The sequence below is a fragment of the Candoia aspera genome, chromosome 2, assembly GCF_035149785.1.
Source record: "Candoia aspera isolate rCanAsp1 chromosome 2, rCanAsp1.hap2, whole genome shotgun sequence".
NCBI classification, from domain to species: Eukaryota; Metazoa; Chordata; class Lepidosauria; order Squamata; family Boidae; genus Candoia; species Candoia aspera.
Window position 1 is genome coordinate 231,241,573 of NC_086154.1, and position 21,325 is coordinate 231,262,897.

General features: G+C 44.8%; 1 protein-coding gene across 1 annotated transcript in view; it reads right to left on the bottom strand.

Annotated features, from left to right (window-relative positions):
- Window positions 1-21,325, bottom strand: part of MSH3 (mutS homolog 3) — a 61,376-nt gene that overhangs the window by 5,767 nt on the left and 34,284 nt on the right. Inside the window, exons 16-22 of the mRNA XM_063295480.1 lie at window positions 19,578-19,642; window positions 14,528-14,644; window positions 12,507-12,614; window positions 12,145-12,259; window positions 11,087-11,244; window positions 7,775-7,961; window positions 168-297 (exon numbers count right to left, since the gene is read on the bottom strand). Coding sequence (XP_063151550.1) covers window positions 168-297; window positions 7,775-7,961; window positions 11,087-11,244; window positions 12,145-12,259; window positions 12,507-12,614; window positions 14,528-14,644; window positions 19,578-19,642 — 880 coding nt within the window. The remainder of the gene's footprint in view (window positions 1-167; window positions 298-7,774; window positions 7,962-11,086; window positions 11,245-12,144; window positions 12,260-12,506; window positions 12,615-14,527; window positions 14,645-19,577; window positions 19,643-21,325) is intronic.

Genomic DNA, 21,325 nt, shown 5'->3' on the forward strand with positions numbered 1-21,325 from the left:
CACCCAGTTCTCAATAACTAATTCTGTCCTGAATACGGAACTTTAACTTTAGCTTTAATCATATTAATTGTTTCTACTAAGATGACTGAAGCTAAGACATAGACAACCACATAGTTTTAAGGAATTATTAAAAAGAAGCTATAAGTCTGATAAGTTTGGTATCATACCATCTTCTGGTTTACTATAGTCTTCATTCACTAAAAAAGACATATGGTAGTTCCCAACTTGGGTTGGATAGGCTTTTTCCAACTCACATAGTGGAGGATAATGGGTAACAAATAGTGTCAATGAACCCACCTAAAGGGGAAAAATATATATTTAAGATTTGAAAGTACATCATCAACTATTAGCAAGCTGATAACTTAACTATCATTTGCCTTTAATTAAACATGATGTCATGCGCTGCCTACCTCTGAATAATACTCAGACACTGGTTCGCGGATCAGGCTCTGGTTTATTTGCAGGGCAGGTACAGCGTTGGTAGAAAAAAGCTGAGAGTGACAGGAGCGCGCCGGTGCGGGGTTTAAATACCCCGCGCCGGTCAGCGCCCCCTCGCTCACGGTCACGTCACCCCCCTTTGTCCAATACGTTGCCCTGCCGGTGGGTGAGGGTTTCCGGGATCGCCCATCATCAGGTTTCCCATTCCTCTGCTGATTGCTTTCAGCTGGGCGATCCCCGTTGTATTGCCGCTGATGGCTTGGGTGGCTCCGTGATCCGTTTAGCTATTGTTTGTTAGCCGTTAGTCGTTGTGGGTTGATGGCTACTTATCTTGTACCCCTTCACCTATTTCCTTGTCATTGTCATGTGTGCCATTGCGCTGATGACTTTAGCTCAACGGCACTCATGACATACTGCCCCCTTTTCGAATAGTGTTCTCCCCCGGTTTTCTGGGTTTTCCCCGTGGAGCTGTCAAAACGCCACATTTTTTTTTTTTTTTTTCAAAGTTCCCGCCGGAGTAGTTGTCGCCCCTCCCTTTGCTCCTCCCTCTACCACGTGCCTTCCCAGGGTGTGTCCATGGTACGCATGCTCGGGTCCTGACCTGGCGTGCGCATGCTCCAGCCACACCCTGTTTGTTTGGCTCAGTTCGGCGAGGAGAGAGGCGTGGCTGGTCGGGTGCTTCTCAGCTCCAGGTAGGGCCCTTCTTTTTCTTATTTAAAGTGCGTCGCCTTTGTTGTGTCTCCTGGGCGTTGCCCCCAGGTTGCCCTGTTGGCTTGCTTGCCACTCCCCCGTGGCCGGGGGAGGGTGCTGGCGAACGTTTGTCACCACCCCGTGGGCCCGGGGCGGGGGGAGTGAGTCCCGGGGGGGGAAGGTCCACCCAAGTCGCGGGCTTGGGGGGGCCCTTTCCCTTGGGGCACGGGAGGCGGGGGGGGGCCTGCGGGGGGGGGGGTTTGGTTTTGCTGACCTTGGTTGCGGTTTGTCGGGGTATGCCCGGTGAAATACTCTGGTCAGGTCAGGCGCGTTAACGTTGTGCGCCGCCACCCATTCCGGGTGGGGGAAGTGTTTCCACCTGACCAGATAGTGTAGAGTTCCTCGTTGCTTGCGGGAGTCGAGAATGTCCCTTATCTCGAAGTGGTGTTGCCCGTCGATCATCACCGGTGCGGGCTGTGACGTGCTTGGGTGCCATCGGGAGGTGGTTGCCGGTTTCAGGAGGCTGGTGTGGAACACCGGGTGGAGTCTCCGGAGGTTGTGTGGCAGGTCCAAGCGTATTGCTACCGGGTTCACTATTTGCGTGACTCGGAACGGCCCGATGTACTTAGGCCCCAGTTTTTTCGAGGGTTGGGTTGACTTTAGGAACTTGGTGGATAGATAGGCCATATCCCCCGCCTGGAACGTCGGTTGTTGGCGCCGGTGCTTGTCGGCCTGCTCTTTGTAGGCAGCCTGTGCATCCTTCAGCGCCGCCGTGATTACTGGCCATGCTTCCGCGATCTTCCGTCCCCAGTCGCTAGCGTCCACCTGGGGTTCCGGGGGTTGAGGTAGCTTCGGTATGGGGACGAAGTCGCGCCCCGAGACTACTTCGAACGGAGTTTTCCCCGTGCTCGTGTGGACAGCGTTGTTGTATGCGACTTCGGCGAACGGGAGCAGTTCAGCCCAGTCGTCTTGGTGGTAGTTAGTATATGATCGTATAAATTGCTCTAAGGTGGCATTAAGAACCTCAGTGGCTCCGTCCGTCTGAGGGTGCCAAGCCGTAGATAGGGCCTGTTGGGTCCCCGTCAGCTTCAGGAAGGCCCGCCAGAATTTGGAGGTGAACTGTGTGCCCCTGTCGGTCACCACACGTGCGGGACATCCGTGTAGCCTGTACACGTGGATGAGGAAGAGTTTGGCTAGCTGTTGTGAGGATGGGACCGACGTGCAGGGGATGAAGTGGGCCTGCTTTGAGAAGTAGTCCTTCACCACCCAAATGGCCGTTTTCTTCTGGCTGGGTGGGAGGTCCACTATAAAATCCATAGAGATTTCCTCCCATGGGCGGGAGGGTTCTGCCACCCGTTGCAATAGCCCCGCGGGTTTGCCTGGTGCCCGTTTGGCCCTAGCGCACGTTGGGCAGGACGCCACGTAGGTTTTTACGTCTCGCCTGAGCGCGGGCCACCAGAATTGACGCCGTGTTAGGTGTAGGGTCTTGAGGAACCCAAAGTGTCCCGCTTGCTTGGCGTCGTGTGACCTATGCAAGATCGCCTGGCGTTGCGAGTCCGGGACGTAGATTCTGCCTTCCCCCCATGCCAGGTCTTGTGCCATCGTTACCTTGTCGGGGTTTGCCAGGAACCAGGGGTCGGTTTTGAGGGCGGCGGCGAGGTCCGTGCGCATTCCCCCTGGTAGTTGCGGTTGGCTTCTTTCCGTCGCCGGTTGTCCCGCCGTCGGCTGCGTCGTAGAGTCGAGCTGCCTCCGTGCGCCGCTTCGGGTGGTCACGGCCATCCCCAGTTGCGAGGCGGATAGGACCGTCCCAATGGTGTCTGGGGCGGGCTCTTCGTCTTGGGGCAGTCGGGAGAGGGCGTCGGCCAGGAAGTTCTTCTTGCCCGGCATGAACTTCAGCTGGAAATCAAAGCGGCTGAAGAATTGGGCCCATCGGACCTGTTTTGGGCTAAGGCGTCTAGGCGTTCGTAGGGCCTCGAGGTTCCGGTGGTCAGTCCAGACCTCGAATGGTTGGGTGGCTCCCTCGAGTAGGTGTCGCCATGTCTCTAGTGCCGATTTCACCGCGAAGGCTTCTTTCTCCCAGACGTGCCATCGCCTCTCTGTCTCGGAGAACTTCCTTGACAGGTAGGCGCATGGTTTCAGGAGTCCCGTGGGGTCTTTCTGTAGCAGGATGGCTCCCAGGGAGAAGTCTGAGGCGTCGGCTTGGACCACGAACGGCCGTTCTGGGTCCGGGTGCGCGAGGATTGGCTCCGTAGTGAACAGCGCTTTCAGCTTGTCGAATGCGGTCTGGCACGCGGGAGTCCAATTCAGCACTGTGCCTGGGTTCTTGGCGCGTCGGGTGTCCCCCACCCCTTTGGTTTTGAGGAGGTCCGTTAAGGGGAGGGCTATCTCAGCGAACCCCCGGGCGAATGACCTGTAGAAATTCGCGAATCCGAGGAAGCTCTGTAGTTGCCGTCTGTTGTGGGGCCGCTCCCAGTTTAGCACCGCTTCGACTTTTGCGGGGTCCATTTCGATGCCGTCCCTGGAGATTCGGTACCCCAGATAGTCTAGGCGCTCTTTGTGAAACTCGCACTTTGTAGGCTTTGCATAGAGCTGCGCCCTTCTGAGCTTGTCGAGGACTTGCCTGACTAGGGTTACACGTTCCTCGTGCGTTTTTGTGTAAATAAGGACGTCGTCGATGTAGACCAGGACCCCTTTGAACAGATGTTCATGCAGTACCTCATTGATGAGCTGCATGAACACCCCAGGGGCCCCCGCGAGTCCGAAGGGCAGTACCTTGTACTGGAAAGCGCCTAGGGGGCAGTTAAACGCCGTCTTCCATTCGTCCCCCTCCCTGATTCGGATGCGATAGTACGCCTCGCGAAGGTCCAATTTGGAAAAGACTTTGCCCGTGGACAGGTGGGCGAGCATGTCCTTCACCAGGGGTAAGGGGTATTTGTTGGACAGGGAAGCCGCGTTTAGGCCCCGGTAGTCGGTGCAGAGCCGTAGGGTCCCGTCTTTCTTCTCCCGGAATAAGACGGGGGCTCCGACCGGTGAGCATGCTGGCTCTATGAATCCCCTGTCTAGGTTTTTATCGATGAACTCCCGGAGGGTTGCCATCTCCTTCGGGGTCATCGAATAGATCTTTGGTCTAGGTAAGGGGACGTCGGGCAGTAGGTTGATCCGGCAATCCGTCTTGCGGTGGGGGGGTAGTTGGTCAGCTTCTGCCTCTCCGAAGACCTCGGAGAAGTCGGCGTATTGTTCTGGTAGGTCTGCTGTGGTAGCGGCGTTGTCTTGTGTGGTCGCCTCCGCTCGTCCTACCGTGGGGTTGCTTCTGCCCGCTGGAACTGGTGCTCGATACTCGCCGTCGCCGAATGTGAAGGTGCGGGTCTCCCAGTTGATCCGCGGGTTGTTTGTCGCGAGCCATGGCATCCCCAGGACTGCAATGGGCCGTCCGATGTGCGTGACTACGAACGATGTGCGCTCGGTGTGAGTGCCCATTTGCAGGGTGACCGGCTCGGTTTGTAGCGTGGCTGGTTTCCCTCCCGCTGTAGAGCCGTCCAGCTGGTGGAATGCCAGCGGCGTGGGGAGGGGGAAGCAGCGGAGGTCGAGTTTGGCGACTAGGTCGGGGTGGATGAGGTTTTTTGAGCACCCCGAGTCCACTAGTGCCGCGGCCGTGGTGGCTCCGTTGCCGGCAGAGAGTTGAATTGCTGCCAATATTACGGGGCTTTCGTCGTTTCGTTGAGGTGGTCCGCGTTGCTGTCCCACCGCCTGCCTCGCCACGCGTCTCAGGGCAAGCGGGGAGCATTTCCCGCCGGCTGGTCGGGGTCTGTATTGTCCTCTTCCCCCCAGTAAGCGTCCCAGCCCTCTTCTGGTGTCGCTGTGGCCACGGTCATTCGGCGGTGAGGGGGCGGCCCCGGGTTGGGTGGTTTGGGGCTAATTTTCGGAGTGGGTTTGGGCGCGCTGGTCGGCGGTCGGTTGGCGAAGCAATCCGCCGTCTTGTGCCCTAATTTGCCACACCTCCCGCAGGGCTCCCGGTTGAACTTCTTTTTTGGGTATATGGGGCCGGCCATCCCCCCGTGTGGTGCGGGTACCTTTTTCCCGGCATAGTTTGTGTCTTCCGTGGTTGTCATGAGGAAGGTGCGGTGCGCATGTTCGGCTTTCCCCGCGAGGTGGATCCACCCGTGTAACGTTTCTGGGTCGTCGCGGTAGAGGGCCCATTGGAGGACGTCGCGGTTGAGCCCCCTTTTGAACATTTCCAGCAGGGTGGTCTCGGACCAGTCGCTGACCTTCCCCGCGAGGGCTTTGAACTCCAGGGCGTAGTCAGGGACCGTCCGTGTGCCCTGTTTAAGTCTTTGGAGTGCGCTTTTCGCCCTTACTTTGGCTAGGGGGTCTTCGAAGTAGTTTTTCATCTCATTGATGAAAGCAGGGAAGGTGGCGAGGGCGGGGGAGCTGGACTCGTACAGTTGGACGTACCAGTCCGCCGCCCTGTCTTGGAGTTTGATCGCCACGGCGGCGATCTTGTCGGCCTCGGAGTCATAGGAGTGTCCGTGCCTCCCCATGAACTCCCTAGCGTTGGTCACGAAAAACGAGAGTTTTGTGGAGGTCCCATCGAAGAAGATGGGGAAGTCCTTTGGGGCCCGGGCGTTTTGTGCGGCCCCGCCTCTCGCTTCCCGGGGTGTGGTGTCGGCCGCCTGTGCCGTCTGCTGACCCTCCGCTGGCCCGTGTGGGTTCGGTGCTTCGCTCGGGGTGTGGGCTTGTGCGGGGACGTCGTTGGGTGGCGCGGGGGGCATAAGCGCCTGGAGCATGGTCCGGAGTTCCGTCAGTTGAGCCCGCATGGCCGCGAGTTCAGCTCGTGCCTCCTCGTCCACAGCCCGCGCCGCCGCTGGGGCCGGTTCCGTTGGCGCGTCCTCGGGGGTGGGTTGCCGGCGGGGTTCATCGTCCCTCTGCCGCGGGTCCGCTTCCTCCGCCGTCTGATGGGTGTCTCCGTCGTCCTCCTCCGTGTTGACCGCCGTGGGGCTGTCGCTCCACGCCCGTTGCTGGGGTGTGATGTGGGGCGCGGGGTCCTCCGCTGGTTTCGGAAGTCGTGCTGTTGCCTCCGTCGCCATCTCCCCTTGGGGTTGGAGCTGAGGCTCGGGTCGGGTGGGGTGGGGTGGGCGTCCATGGCTCCGGGAGTCCGCGGTGCCTCTGGCCTTGGTCGGTCCTCCTCTGTCTCTTGCCACGCGGCTCGCCCTCCTTGCCCGCGCCGCTCCGGCCTCATCTTGCTGGTCTTCTCGCCGTCTACTCCTCCCGTGGCTCGTTGTCGTCCGGTGGGGCTCGGCGAGGCTGAGTTTATGACTCTCAGCTTTTGTCATGCGCTGCCTACCTCTGAATAATACTCAGACACTGGTTCGCGGATCAGGCTCTGGTTTATTTGCAGGGCAGGTACAGCGTTGGTAGAAAAAAGCTGAGAGTGACAGGAGCGCGCCGGTGTGGGGTTTAAATACCCCGCGCCGGTCAGCGCCCCCTCGCTCACGGTCACGTCACCCCCCTTTGTCCAATACGTTGCCCTGCCGGTGGGTGAGGGTTTCCGGGATCGCCCATCATCAGGTTTCCCATTCCTCTGCTGATTGCTTTCAGCTGGGCGATCCCCGTTGTATTGCCGCTGATGGCTTGGGTGGCTCCGTGATCCGTTTAGCTATTGTTTGTTAGCCGTTAGTCGTTGTGGGTTGATGGCTACTTATCTTGTACCCCTTCACCTATTTCCTTGTCATTGTCATGTGTGCCATTGCGCTGATGACTTTAGCTCAACGGCACTCATGACACATGATTTGTTTTAGTCTGGTTCTACAGCATAAAGTTATTGTTGTGGTTTAAATTTTATTGTAAACCGCCCAGAGTCCCTCTTGGGGGAGATGGGCGGTAACAAAATTTGAATAATAAATAAATAAAGAGCTCTTTAATATTCATTAATACTTAGGATTTTATATGGTAAGATGGGGCCCAAATTGATCCTTCATTGTGCATGTTAATCCCAGGTAATACGGAGGACAAATTTCTTCATCCCTCTAGTTTCAGATATGAGAAGTATGTATACTTGCACCGTTCACTTTTAATAGAACTTCTGGCATTAACTGACATCTAAGTCCTAAAGAAGCATGCCCCATTTATACCAGCCATTCATTTTCATCCATTGCAGGTAGATTTTTCAGGCTGACAATGTTAGATTGAACACTTTTGTGTTATAATTAAGTCTATAAATATAATTTTGGTGATATCATACTTAAATTGCATTACATGTACATAAGGTACTGTTTTGAGTATCTCAACATCTGAAAATCTTTTCCCATTGTTAGTGAAAAATAGCCAAAATAAGAATCTTAGAATATTTCAAGAACGTTGTAAAGATAAGGCTATAGTAAGGAAAGTTTGTAAAGCGTGATTTGTAAATGTGCACTATTATTGTTTTAATTAATTAATTTTATGTGTGATGTCTTATATGCAAACTATCAAAAACTTTGAGATTAAGTTGACTAAAAATTCAAATAGCTCTTTTCAGTAAAAAATTGAAGGCTTGCTATATATAATACCTACAGATACTTTTCTGGGTTTTTTTCCCACTTTTTCTTTACTTATTTGATGATTAATTGTAATTTATTAATAATTATACTTAGTCAAATAGTATACTTACATTCCTAATGAAATGTTCTAGAGTAGCATAAGCAATTGCAATTCCATCATGTGTACTAGTTCCTCTTCCCAGTTCATCCAAAATTACTAGTGAACGTGAAGTTGCTTTTTGAATAATTGCTGCTGTATCTGTTAGTTCTTCCATAAATGTACTGCGACCTTTAAATACGTTGTCTGTGGCACCCATTCTGTATCCAAAAACAAATGGGCAAAGACTCAAAGAAGATCAAAAATGGAAGAAGTATCTTGAAATTATGTACAACAGAGATGTCAACATCCAAGGTACTTTAGAAGGTACTGTACTTACAAGAACCTCTAATACTAGAATATAAAGTTAGGGTAGGAAGACAGTATGTGCTTCATTGACTGTAAAAAGGCCTTTGATATATTGATCATGTGAAGCTGTGGAATGTGCTTAGGGAAATGGGAATCCCAGAATATCTCATTATTTATTTATTTATTAATCAAATTTATCACCGCCTATCTCCCAAAAGGGACTCTGGGCAGTTTACAATAAAACATAAATAAAAATATAAAACTGTAAAACACTGTAATACACAATAAAATAAATATAACAAAAACCTTGATGGCTGGAAGTTCTTTATGATTTGCAGGCAGAGCAGGGTCCTTCTAAGAAACTAACCATCCCCAGGAATGGCTACTCTCCCTCCTGCCCCAGGCATAATTACAGAACCAGGTCTTAATGAGAAACATATACACAGGACAGGAAGCCACAGTCTGGACAGAGGATGTTGAAACACACTGGCTCCAGGTTGGCAAAGGAGTGAAACAAGGGTGTATACTCTTCCCGTACTTATTCAACCTATTTGCTGAATATATATTGAAGAAAGCTGAATTGGAAGAAAATGCATGTGGTTTTAAAACTGGAGGATGAAATTTCAATAACCTGTGCTATGCTGATGACATTAGTCTGATAGCTGAAAATGCAAATGACCCACAAGCTCTAGTAATGAAAGTCAAGGAGCGCAGTGAAAAAAAAAGTGACTAAGATTAAATGTAGAAAGACCAAACTAATGACAACAGGAACAGCAACAAGCCTTAGAAATAACAATGAAGACACTGAAGTGGTGGATAGCTTATGCCTTTTAGGATCAACTAAAGGAACCACCAGTCAAAAAATATGCTACAGACTAGCATTTGGTAGGGTAGCAATAAAGACCTCAGAAAAGATATTCAGATGCTATGATATGTGTATATGATCAGAATCAAGCAGGCAATGGTTTTCCCTATGACCCTTTATGGAATCAAAAGTTGGGTTCTGAAGAAATAGGATAGAAAGAATATTGATAATCTTGAATTTTGGGGTCGGAGAATACTCTTGAGAATACCATGGATAGCTAAGAAAACAAATGGATCATAGAAAAAAATCAATCCAAAGTTCTCAACATAAAGGACAAAGCTTGAGTTATGACTTTAGATGGCAGGTCAAATTTTTTTTCCCAGCATTATAACAAGATTTCAGCTTCGAAGCCCTTCTGCAGTTCAAGGAACACATAAAGTTCTGTAAAGATGATAGAATGACAATACTAATAGTTCTGTTTTAGGTACTTTGGGTACAATCTGAAGGAAATTACACCTATTCTAAAACTCCTTCCCTACCTCCACCCCCACCCCCAAAAGTGTATACTTCCTCCACTAGGATTTGTCTTTAATATCTCTTTAACTGTTGTTTGTTTGTTTAATTAGGAAATTTATATGGCCATTCATCTTAAATAAATAACTCTGAGTGCTTAACAACCAGTCCACAGGGGGAAAAAATAATGAAACCCTGTAAACAAAATGAAAGATACAATTAAATCATAATGCAATAACTAAGGCACTGCATAACAAACTCATAACATAAAGTGTGCATCCATCCATCCATGCATCCAGCTGGGTTGGGCCTTCCAGATCTCAAAAGGGAGGCTATTCCATAGGACAGGCACCATGACAGCGATTGTTGTTCATCAATACAGTTGATCAACATTAAAGCTACTATAACCTCCCACTAAAATTATTGCCAATAATTTTTCATCACTTTCACTACATGTTGTAAACTTAGTAAATTGATCCAATATAATGATTCTTTCTCAAGTGTTGATGAAAGACTCATTAGTACAAATTTAACCTGACTGGAAATTAAAGATTTAAATATTTCAAAGCTAACAAAATACATTCATACAAATAAAGCATTTTAAGACACAAAAGATCTAAATCTTGCTAAATTTAATAAACAACTTGAAACCAAACTCACATGTGGTACAGGTAGTCCTCACGTAATGACGGTAATTGGGATTGGAATTTCCATCACTAAAAGATGCAGTCATAAAGTATGATGTCACATGATTGCATCACTTACCTGCAGTCCTGGCAGTCCCTGTTGCTGTTGTTAAGCAAGGAACATGAGTCGTTAAGCGAGGACCTCCTCCCAACTTCTTGCCAGCTTCCCACAAGCAAAGTCAATGGGGAAGCTGGCAGGAAGTTGCAAATCCCAAGTGGCTTGCAAGCAGGCCAGTGGCGAGTGACTGCTGCAGCACAGCGTGAGCACAGCAGGGGGGGGGGCTGCTGCCGGATTGGGAAGGGTGCACAGGTGGACCACCACAGGTGGGGGGTTGCTACGGATACAAGATACCCAAGATCTCATACTCCGTAGCTGGGCTCCTCGGGAGAAAAAGCCACGGGAGTGCAAGCAACTTACAGGAGTGTATTACAACCTTCCCTGCTGGCTTCCCCATTGACTTTTCTTATGGGAAGCCAGCAGGGAGGTTGTAAATAGTGATCACATGACTGCAGGACGCTGCAACCACTCTAAGTGCAAGCTGGATCGCAATCACGTGACTGCAGAGGTGCTGGGAACGCTGGAACTTCGAGGACCAGTCATAAGGGCCACTCATTCAGCACCATTGTAACTCTGAATGGTCACCGAATGAGAGGTTGTTAACTGAGGACTACCTGTATCTGAATATATCAAACATGTTTTTTTGCATTTGTTTCCTCTTTATTAAAGTTATAATAGCTACTGCTGCTATAATTTTTTAAATTCTATTACATGCTATGCAACTGGGGCTGATTTTCTTCATAAAACAGCAGCATTGTTTAATTGGCTTCTACATTTGAATTAGCCTGTTCACAAAAGTACCCACAATGGGCATATGGAAGTACAGGAGAAGGGATTACTTGCTATAGTCTTAAACAGTTAATGTGAATGTTTTGTGATAATCCTAAAAAACCTCGTAACATTGAAACTGAAAAATAAAAGCTACTAAGAAATGTGTTTGTCATTTTACCCTTACATATATCTTTGTTGTCTCACCTGGTGAATATACCATTCACAATACCAACTCTGACTTCTTCAGCTGGTACGTAAGAACCAATCTGTGCCATGATAGTAATCAATGCAACTTGTTTTATATAAGAGCTCTTTCCACCCATGTTAGGTCCAGTAATTATCATTACTCTTTGACTGTCTTCCTGGAAAAAGGAATACTATAATTAGAGTATTTTAAGACAAGGTTCACGTAAAAGTTTCAGACATTTGGTGATCATATACAAGTCATCTAAACAGATTCCAAATTACTACATGAAAGCTTCTAATTTCAGTGTCTGGCTAACATTTCTTTTTCATTTATCATCACCGCTTCACAAAACTATCTAAAATTCAAATGAAATTGTAACACCGACTGTAATAGCTATATGACATTGTTAGAGCCGTTAAAAAAAAAAGCCTATGTCATCCTGGAATAAAAGGATCTTTACTTTTATATTAAAAATCTGGAGTGTTGCATGTAAAAGAGCATTTCTCCAAACAGGGAGCAGCAACTTCAGAGAATTTGTTTATATGAATTGCTATCCTTTGCCTGGGTTTATGTACTGTACATACATATTCTTTGGGCATTCAGAATCTAAACATAGATGGAAGACTGTGAAAAGATGCTTTGCAGCACTTTCTTTTATCTGTAACTTCCATGTGATTACCCAAAATGTCTGCAATGGAAGCATAAATATTGTTAAAATAATCTATGTGATAAAGATCCATGAGTAGGCTAAGTGATTTTTTCTCCTCCCTGCCATCCCACGTCTCAAAATCTTCTCTGGAGAGACCTCAAGTCTCCAGAATAGGTTTTTAGAGCATGCAGGAAAAGAAAGAGCCAGCAAAGAAGTAAATGTGAGATTATGTAATTTTTCTGTTTCTCTCTAAATCTATTCAATTTAAGTGTAATTATCTAAAAATCTAGGCACCTTAATGGCATATTCTGAATCTTTTGTAAGGACTGCTGTTGGGAGATGTAGTCACCATATATGTAACAGCTTTCCAAACTAAAAATAATGTTATGATCTTCTGATTATTCCAGTTCTTAAAAGCTTACTTACTGACAAGAATGTATCATTTGGAACATATTGCTCTTGCTCTCCCAGTAACACATTTATCACAGGATGTTTCCCATTTTTTATCATTATTTCTGATCTTTCATCTTTTATGACAGGTCTGAAAAACAGATATGTTTATAGATTGAATGTGGAATAAAGGCCCCAGATCATATGTTTGCCTTACCCAACTTGAAAAAAGCCAGCCCCACTGATAATAAATGCAGCTCCAACAATTCCACCTAGAAACAATCTGATCAGGTGGAGAGTCTCTAGGTCTTCAAAGATAGCATGCAAGAATTGGTCAGCACTTCTGTAAATTCACAATGGCACCCTAAATATTCCAGTACTACTTAAAAAATGATTACCTGCAATAATCTCCTTGTTTGGCAACCTCAGCCATGGAAAAAACACAGTCCACAGTTGCTAGATGACCCACAGCTTGATAGAGTGCGTGATAATGTTCATTAAAATGACTAGAGAGAAGTACATTGGGAAGGAAAAAAAAGCGAATGAAATATTGATTCAAATTAACTATAACTAGCCAGCAATGCTACATTATTACATACCTTGTCCGTTTTGAATACATAGTTTAAGTCTAGGTTTATTTACACATACATGTGGAAAAGATATTATGATTGTATTGGTTTGATAGTTTATGATGAAAGACTGAGGGAGGATACAAGGGAGATAGGAAATTCTGAAAGGGGAACATAGCACTTTTGGCAGGGTTTGTCTTTTGTTACAAAAGCTGCCTGGGTACAACAATGTGATCAGGAGGAAGAGATGGATAGTCCATAACTACAGCATATTATGAAAATAGTAATAAAACTGTCAGTATAGAATTTTCAGTTCTCAAGAATTTTATAGTAATGTGTATATAAACATATTTATATTTTTTTCTGATTGTATTAATAGTTGTATTTTTTAAATTATATTGGTTTGTTATATTTGACCATAATTTTTTTAAAAAGCTCTCAAGATTTATTGTGCTGTATAATTAGGGGTAGCTGATCTGGGCTGAAAAAAATCCAGACAATGATAAGACGGCACCAAAGTTTTACACTTTCATCCAGACTTATAGTAAGTTTTTGCAGCACAAATTTGGCAACCCTTGTGTAATGTTTAGCTTACGATATTTTTAGAATGCTTGGGTGCAACTATTTATGTACTGCTGCTTATTCAGACAAACAGATCAGCCATACTTCTGATTTTCTCTATAGAGTCATCAAAATACATAAATTAAGCCATCTGTGGGCAAACATTTTGAACTGGGGGCACATTTGAAATTATGAGAGTATGTTGTAGACATACTCACAAAATTACTGCCATGCCAATAGATTTGCCTATCACAAAACAGCTGCCTTGATGAGCATCACAAGACAGAAAATTCCCACGTATCAGAAGGTGAACTAGCTCATATTAATGCTTTCTGCTATCCAGTGGCCCGTGGGGGCCAAAAGTATGCTGCAAATAAATATGATGCAAGAGACTGGTTCTCTGTTTTGCAGAATGCCACCTTCCTGTGTATGTTACAAAGTGAAGGAAATACTTCTAAAAGCTGATCCTAGCAGGCACTAAGGGATATATTTTGGGGCATATAAGTGCCAATGACCATGTTGCTTATCAGTAATCTAAGTCCTCAAAAAGATCAAAACTCCTCTAAAATACTAAGTCTGTGAATTTTAAATTGATTGATTGATTGTATTTTTCCACCGCCCATCTCAAAAACGACTCTGGGCAGTTTACAAACGAATTAAAACAGTAGAAATTAAATATCAATTAAAATACGTTATAAAATATAAATATACAAATATAGTAAAAACTCTAAAATATAAAGTATAAAATACGAAATCTAAAACTCAAGATGGTCAAATCAGTCTTGTTAAAATTTGCCGGGGCCGTGTCAAAGTGCCAGCCACCCCCAACAACAAACTTTGCCCCCTTCCACCCCAAGCAAGGTGGCACAGCCACATCTTGAGCCCCTTTCAGAAGGCTGGGAGGGTGGGGGCTTGCCTTATCTCTGAGGGTAGCTTATTCCAGAGGGCAGGAGCTATGGCAGAGAAGGCCCTCTTCCTGGACCCTGCCAATCGACAATCTCTCATGGACAGGGTCCACAACATGCCCTCTCTGCCTGACCGGGTGGGATGGGTCGATGTGATGGGGGTGAGGCAGTCCCTTAGGTAACCTGGACCCATGCCATGTAGGGCTTTAAAGGTGATAACCAACACCTTGAATTGAACCCTAATATTAATAGAAATATATTCCTATTAAAAATACAAGGAATATTTTCAGCTGCTAAACTACTTTTGATGTATCAGTTATCATTACCTTTTTCTATTCTGAAATCTACTTATTACCATAACAAAAATAGAATTTGTAAACTTACTCTAAAAAACATAGCCATTCAGAACTGCAGTCAAGGACCAGCTGCTCACGTAGCTGATTTAGCTTTCTGTAATTTTCTACAATAAAAGGAGTGTGGAAACGGCTCACAACTTTTGTGCTTGAAGAAAGAACCCAAACAGGAGATAAACATTATTAATCAATCAATTATGCAGCAATGCATAAAATTAGGTACCTTCTTAGGATTAGTATTTCTGAAGGTTCGTTATAACATGTTGTGTGTACACACACACACACACACACACACACACACACATACACATTATAATGAACCTTCAGATAGATAGGCAGACAGACAGACATTGAGAACCAGTGCGGAATAGTGTTTAAGCAGCTGGAGGGTTGAAAGAGTGACAGTCCCAAAGTCACCCAGCTGGGCCTAAGGGATGACTAGAACCTGGGACTCCCTGCTGCTAGTCCAGCACCTACCCATAATCACTATACGCCGTGCACCTGTGCATGCTCTGTCTTTCGTTCTCTCCACATACATACACACACATATACACAATGAAGAGCACAGAAATTCTGAAGGGCAGAGAATACTTTCAAGCACTTTAAAGCAGAGGTTCCTAAAATTTTTGCCATCACGCCTTTCTTTAGTGTAATCTTAATGTACACACCTCCCCTAAAAATCCAAACACCAAAAGGAACACAAATGAATAATGCAAAAAATACAATGAAACTTTGGGATTTATTGTAACAACGTCACTAAAAGGTTCTTCACACCTCCCCTGGACTCTGTCTGCACCTCTCCAAGGGAAGCACATCTCACAGTTTGCAAAACCCTACTTTAAAGCAAAAACAAGACTGTACTAGTTATTATCCTGCTAATACCTCATGGGATCACAGAGTTGGTAAATTAATTAGTCCACTGAGTCCAAACCCTTGCTCAGTGTGGGAAATCCAAATTAATGCAACCCAGATGGTTTTCTAATCTCTTTTTGAACACTACTCTCTTCTTGAACACCCTTCTCAGTAACTACTGAATTCTGTCAAACCACTCTTAGCACTAGGAAAGTTTTTCTAACATGCAATTGGAATATACCTCCTTATAACTTAATTATTCCACATCTTCTACTCTGGAACAATAAAGAACAAGCCCTCATTTTCTTCTGTTTAGCACCCTTTCAGGTATTTGAAGAGAGTTATCATATTCCACCCTCTTCTTAAGTTAAAGATGCCAAGCTCATTCTAGCTTTCTTCACAGAACTGTAGATCACCCTAGATGGCCTGCTCTGAATTCATTCCAGGTTGATTGAAAGTGCAGAGCCAGAACTGGTTACAATAGGGGAAGTGGGGTCTAACTCACAGATGGGTCAGTAAAGCTTTAACTTCCTGGGTTCTGAAAATGATGCTTCTGGTGAAGCAGCAAAAAAAAAAAAAAGTAATTACCTGTTTTTTCAGCCACACCACATTGCTGACTTATTTGAAAAAAAATTACTCTGCCATTATAAACCCAGAATATCTGCTTAATGCAGAGCAAATCAAGCCCTATGTATATGTCTGTTCTGGGCGTCATTTCTAAGCCTTTTCAAATCAACAGAAATGTGACCCTTCCCATCCTTGACAAAGGGAGTCATCACATCTTCTTCCAGCGTCAGCCCTTACACTACCTCCCTTCCTATCTTCTCTTTCCCTTTCCCCTCTGAGTTTGAGATATCAGGTGCTGCTTTCCTCTCCTATCCCTTCAGCTTGTGGGTAGCTAGAGGGCATTTTAGTCCTCATTCCATTTCCATTCCTTCTTCAGGGAAAGCAATGAGATAATCTCCATTCAGAGCCCTTCTTCCTGCCTTCCTATTCAGGAGGGAAAAGAAATTTTATTTTTTCAGCTGAAGTGAATCTAGTGAAATCTTCCCACTTTCTGGCCATCTTCTTCCTGACACTGGATGAAAGGAAGTAATTACTTTTTTTATTATTATTAATTAGTCACATAATTTAGAATATAAGACCAACAGAATACAAATCTAAGAAAGAAACAGGAAAAGCTAAACTGGTGCAGGAGGAAGCAAAAAAGCGTATCAGACCTTTTCCAGCACAGGTATAAAAGTACTTAAAAGTTCCTAATGCTTACAGAATCCACAAGAGGAAGAAGCTGTTCTTTTTTAAAAGGGTAGCAGCTGTAAGAGGGAGGAATGGCAGAAAAGCCCTTCTATAAGTTCTCATTAATAAATTATTTTAAGCAAGCCAACTCCGTATCTCATTGGATAGTAATGTTTTACAGGAATCTAAGCTCCAGTAATGAGATTGATTCACAAAACTGAAGGATGGGACTAGTTTTTTTTCCTTTCTTGTTAGTATTCTGCCTCAGCTCTTTTAGTATCCCACTGATATCCAAGCAGACCTAAAGGATCTCTGGGCTGCTCTAGCAAATGAGTTAATCTCATATTTTATTTGATAGTCCCTCTTTAAATTAAGCCTCTTTCTTTCCAGTCCATGTCCATATCCTGAGCTAACAGCTGAAAGTCAGCAGTAACTCCTGACCCAAACATTTGCCCTATTGAAGGCAATGGATTTCAATTAGTGGTCACTTGCTTGACTGAATTATCAAAGTTAGGACTCAGACACATCCAAAATTTGCATAGTTGTTCAAATCCAGGCTTGATGCTGGGAGTATGAGTAAACTTCAAACCATGAAATAAATCTTAAATCTTAATAAATTTTAAACAAATACTTCACCCATAATTCAGGAACTTGCTTACAGCAACACAATGCATCTGTATACGTATCTCTTCTAGCATTTAAATTCTAGGTTTTTTCCTCCTTCCTTTTTTCAGTCGATGGAAATTTGGCCATTCTCTTTCTGGCCTTCATCAGATAGGAAGAAATCTGCTCTATGTTTACAAAAAGTTTCCGTCTAGGCGAGAAGCTGCTTTTCTGGCGTCAATCCTTACATGTTTTGTTGTCACTGCCCTCTTTTTCTTGTCTCTCCTTCCTGTTTTCTCTCCCTTCTGTTTGTTCTCCCTGTTCACTTGATCATCTGATTTTTGTATAATAAATTAACTTTCATGTAATTTATTTGCAGAATTTGACATCCAGCTATATCATTCAAATATTGATGGGGTGGCAGTCTATTTCTAATTTGTTTTTCATTTACTTGTTGTGAACAACTCCCAGATATATTATTAAAGAAATATTAGACTAATAAAATAGTTAGGAAATAGTTGGTTATTTAATTGATTAATTACAGAATAGTAGAACCATACAGTTAGAAGTCAACTTAGAAGTCAACACTTAGAAGTCAACTAGATCCACTACAGTATTGCTGACAGGTAACCATCCAACCTCTTTCTGAAGACCTCCAGCGAAGGGGAACTTACCACTTCATCTGAAAGCTCATACAGTCAGGAAATTCTTCATGACATCTAGCCTCCACCTACTTCCTTGTAGTTTTAACCCACTGGTTCTTGCCCTCTAGGGCAACAGATAGTAAGTCCATTCCATCCTCAATGTGACAGCCCTTCAGATATTTGAAGACTGCTATAATATCTCCGTTTAATCATATTCTCCATAGTCTGCTATCATATCTTTCCCCAGACAACATTTCTATATGCTGAACATGCCCAGATCCTTTAACAGTTCCTCATTGGGCTTGGTTTCTGGACTTCTCACTATTTTGGTAGCTCTCCTCTGAATTCACTCTGGCTTATCAGTATCACTAGGCGTAATTTTCCAAGTGGTCTGAGCCTGAGTGAAATAATTACATCTTCCAACAAGTCTGCATAATTCTTCTGATATTGCCCCAAATCCTTATGATCTGTAATTACATAGAGTGAAGACAGCCAATCTGGTGTAGTGGTTAAAGGCACTGGGCTAGAAACCAGGAGACCGTAAGTTTTAGTCCTATCTTAGGCATGAAGCCGACTGGGTAACTTTGTGCCAGTCACTCTCTCTCAGCTCTTGGAAGAAGGCAGTGGCAAAACACTTCCAACAAATGTTGTCAAGAAAACTGAATGGTCCATGTTGTTGCCAACATAGTAAATCTTGCCAAAACCCCTGCCCCACAAGCTAGATCCTAACATGGGACTGGGCCAGAATCAATCCTTACCAGCCCAGAACCCACTGCTTCAGACTCTGACCTAGACTTAAGAGTGCACTCACATCCCTCATGAAAATGGCTATGCTTAATTAAATATCTAAAAGCAATGCTTGATAGCAAAGGAGAAGTGCCTGATAGCAAAGGAGAACATCTTCAGAACGATGACCTATTTGAAAGTAGGCCTTAAAGCCAGATCAGGTTTTTAATATACTGTACTGTACTGTACTGTACTGTACTGTACTGTACTGTACTATACTATACTATACTATACTATACTATACTATACTATACTATACTTGGTATTACTGAATTAATAAATCAATGCAGACATGTATACTGGTAGCATGCTTATTTTGAAATTATTTTTTCTTAAATATACCATACATCTTGTTCAATAAGCAGCTGTCTCTTTCAGGATGATACCTCCTTAATTTTAGCAATGCTACAACACTGGACACTAACATTATTTACAGCTATAAATATCTAAAATCAACACCTCCAAGACAAATGCAGGTGGCTTGCTCAGTTAAGGTCAGACCTGATCTCAGGAGACTAATTGAATCACCAATAGAATGAGCAGTTCATTGATACTTTCATTTCATTACTAATTTAACCCTATACCATGATTTTTGAACTGGGCATATAGCAAGAAATTTTATTACATCCTATATAAGTAAATAAAACAGGGTAAGTGGCAGGGAGGCACACATACCCTGCTCCTAATGTTTCTATCAACATAGTACCTAACCTTCCTAAACTGAGTCAGGGGATTTGACGACTTTTGTTTGCATTTGCTTGAACAGAAGTAAAAGCTCCCTTCAAGCTTTCTGTAATAACATAAGATTAGGACTGAATACTTATCAGTTTATATATTTACTTCAACATTTTATAATATATGTTCTGTCACCATAAACATCACTGAACTAATATATAGCATAATTGAACTAATTAACACAACAGATGGTAATCATTCTAGGATTTATATTAAATTACATACCTGCTAACTTTAATCCAATCTAATGGTATGGAAGATACAGCTGAATTTTTAACTTCAATCTGAAACTAAAACACCAAAGAATAAAGTATCAAATGATTAATTTGGTTTCAGAACAAAATTCTGTAGTACCTGAATGGTAACACAGATATTAATTTACAAAAGCTTTGATGAGCCAGTTTTCAGGGCATTACAAGTTCTTCAGAGTTTTTAATGGTGCATTTCATGACATAACTATCCCCAAAAATGTTAGTATGTATAGAGAAAAAAAAAAAGAATAACATAAGGAATAATCAAGATAAATAGGAGTACCATGCCAACTTCTATTGCATGGTTATACATTTATCTCGGATAAGTAACTTGTTAAATTATGTACCTGGTCATCAAAGCTTATACCAGTTCATAGAGCAATGTATTCAGGTTTCCAGACTCTCCAAAATACAAGGAGGAAATGAAAGGCTATTTCATATAGATAAACTGAAACACCAATCCACAGCATACTTGTCAGAATGGAGTCTGACTCTGAATCAGAGGAGAGGGACTTAGCTGAGTGGAAAAGCACAGAAGGTGGGAAATTCAAAGCAGAGCTAGAATCAGCGGGAAACTTGAAGCAGAAAAATGCAAAGCCATTGACTAGTCAAAGCCAGGGGGTGGATTCACCACCGCCTATCAGCCCTAGAGAGCAAAGGGTGGAACAGCGCACCAAGGAAAAAGAAACCCAATTGGCCCTCACTCGAAAACGGCAGGAAGAGAATGGGATAAGAAGGCACCAGAGAGAAGAACAGATTGCCGGAGACAACCATTCACGAACATCGATGCAGAAGCCCTGTCCTGCCAGAGTGAATCGCATTCCTGAACCCTGCCTAGTTGCTGCACCAGACCATGCTCTCAAGCCTTGTCTTGCTGCTGTGCCGGACCTTGGTCTCAAGCCTTGCCTTGCCACTTCGCAGCGACCTCTTGCCAAGCCTTGCCTTGCCACTTCCCAGCAATCTCTTGTTGAGCCTTGTCTTGCCGCTTCCCAGCGAACTCCTGTTGAGCCTTGCTCAGCCCCTGCACCAGACTCTCGAATGTGCCTGTCCTGTTCAGACTAAGAGGTGGCCAGACAGAATTACAAAAGGAATTCTTTTATTTCAACAACTATTTACATCAGAAGAATGTCCTTAGTAAGTTAGATAATCAAGTCCACCCAAGCAGTAGAAGGAAACAAGGTAAGTCTGCAGGATCAAAGGCAGGACCAGTTCTTGGCTATACAGCAAGAAGAGGCTCTGGATTGGATGTGAGAGTAAGCTCAGCAGAAGCAGCAAGGCTAGGTATGGCTGGAGCAACAAGACAAGGCTCGGAACTGGAGGCAAGACTAGGCAAGGTTGGAGTGACAAGACAAGGCTCGGAACTGGAGGCAAGACTAGGCATGGCTGGAGCAGCAGAACTCGGCTCGGAACTGGATATCAGACTAGGCATGGCTGGAGCGACAACACAAGACTCAGAACTGGAGGCAAGACGAGGCACGGCTGGAGCGACAAGACAAGGCTTGGAACTGAAGGCAAGACTAGGCATGGCTGGAGCAGCAGAACTCGGCTCGGAGCTGGAGGCATGACTAGGAACAGCAGGAGCAGCAAGAAGACTCCTGGCGCTGTGAACAAGACTGGACTTGGAGTGACAAGATGTGACTGGGATCTGGAAGCAGGGCTGGATCTGGCTGGAGTGACAGGTAGAGGCGTGGGGTTGGAGACAGGATGGAACTTGGATGGGGC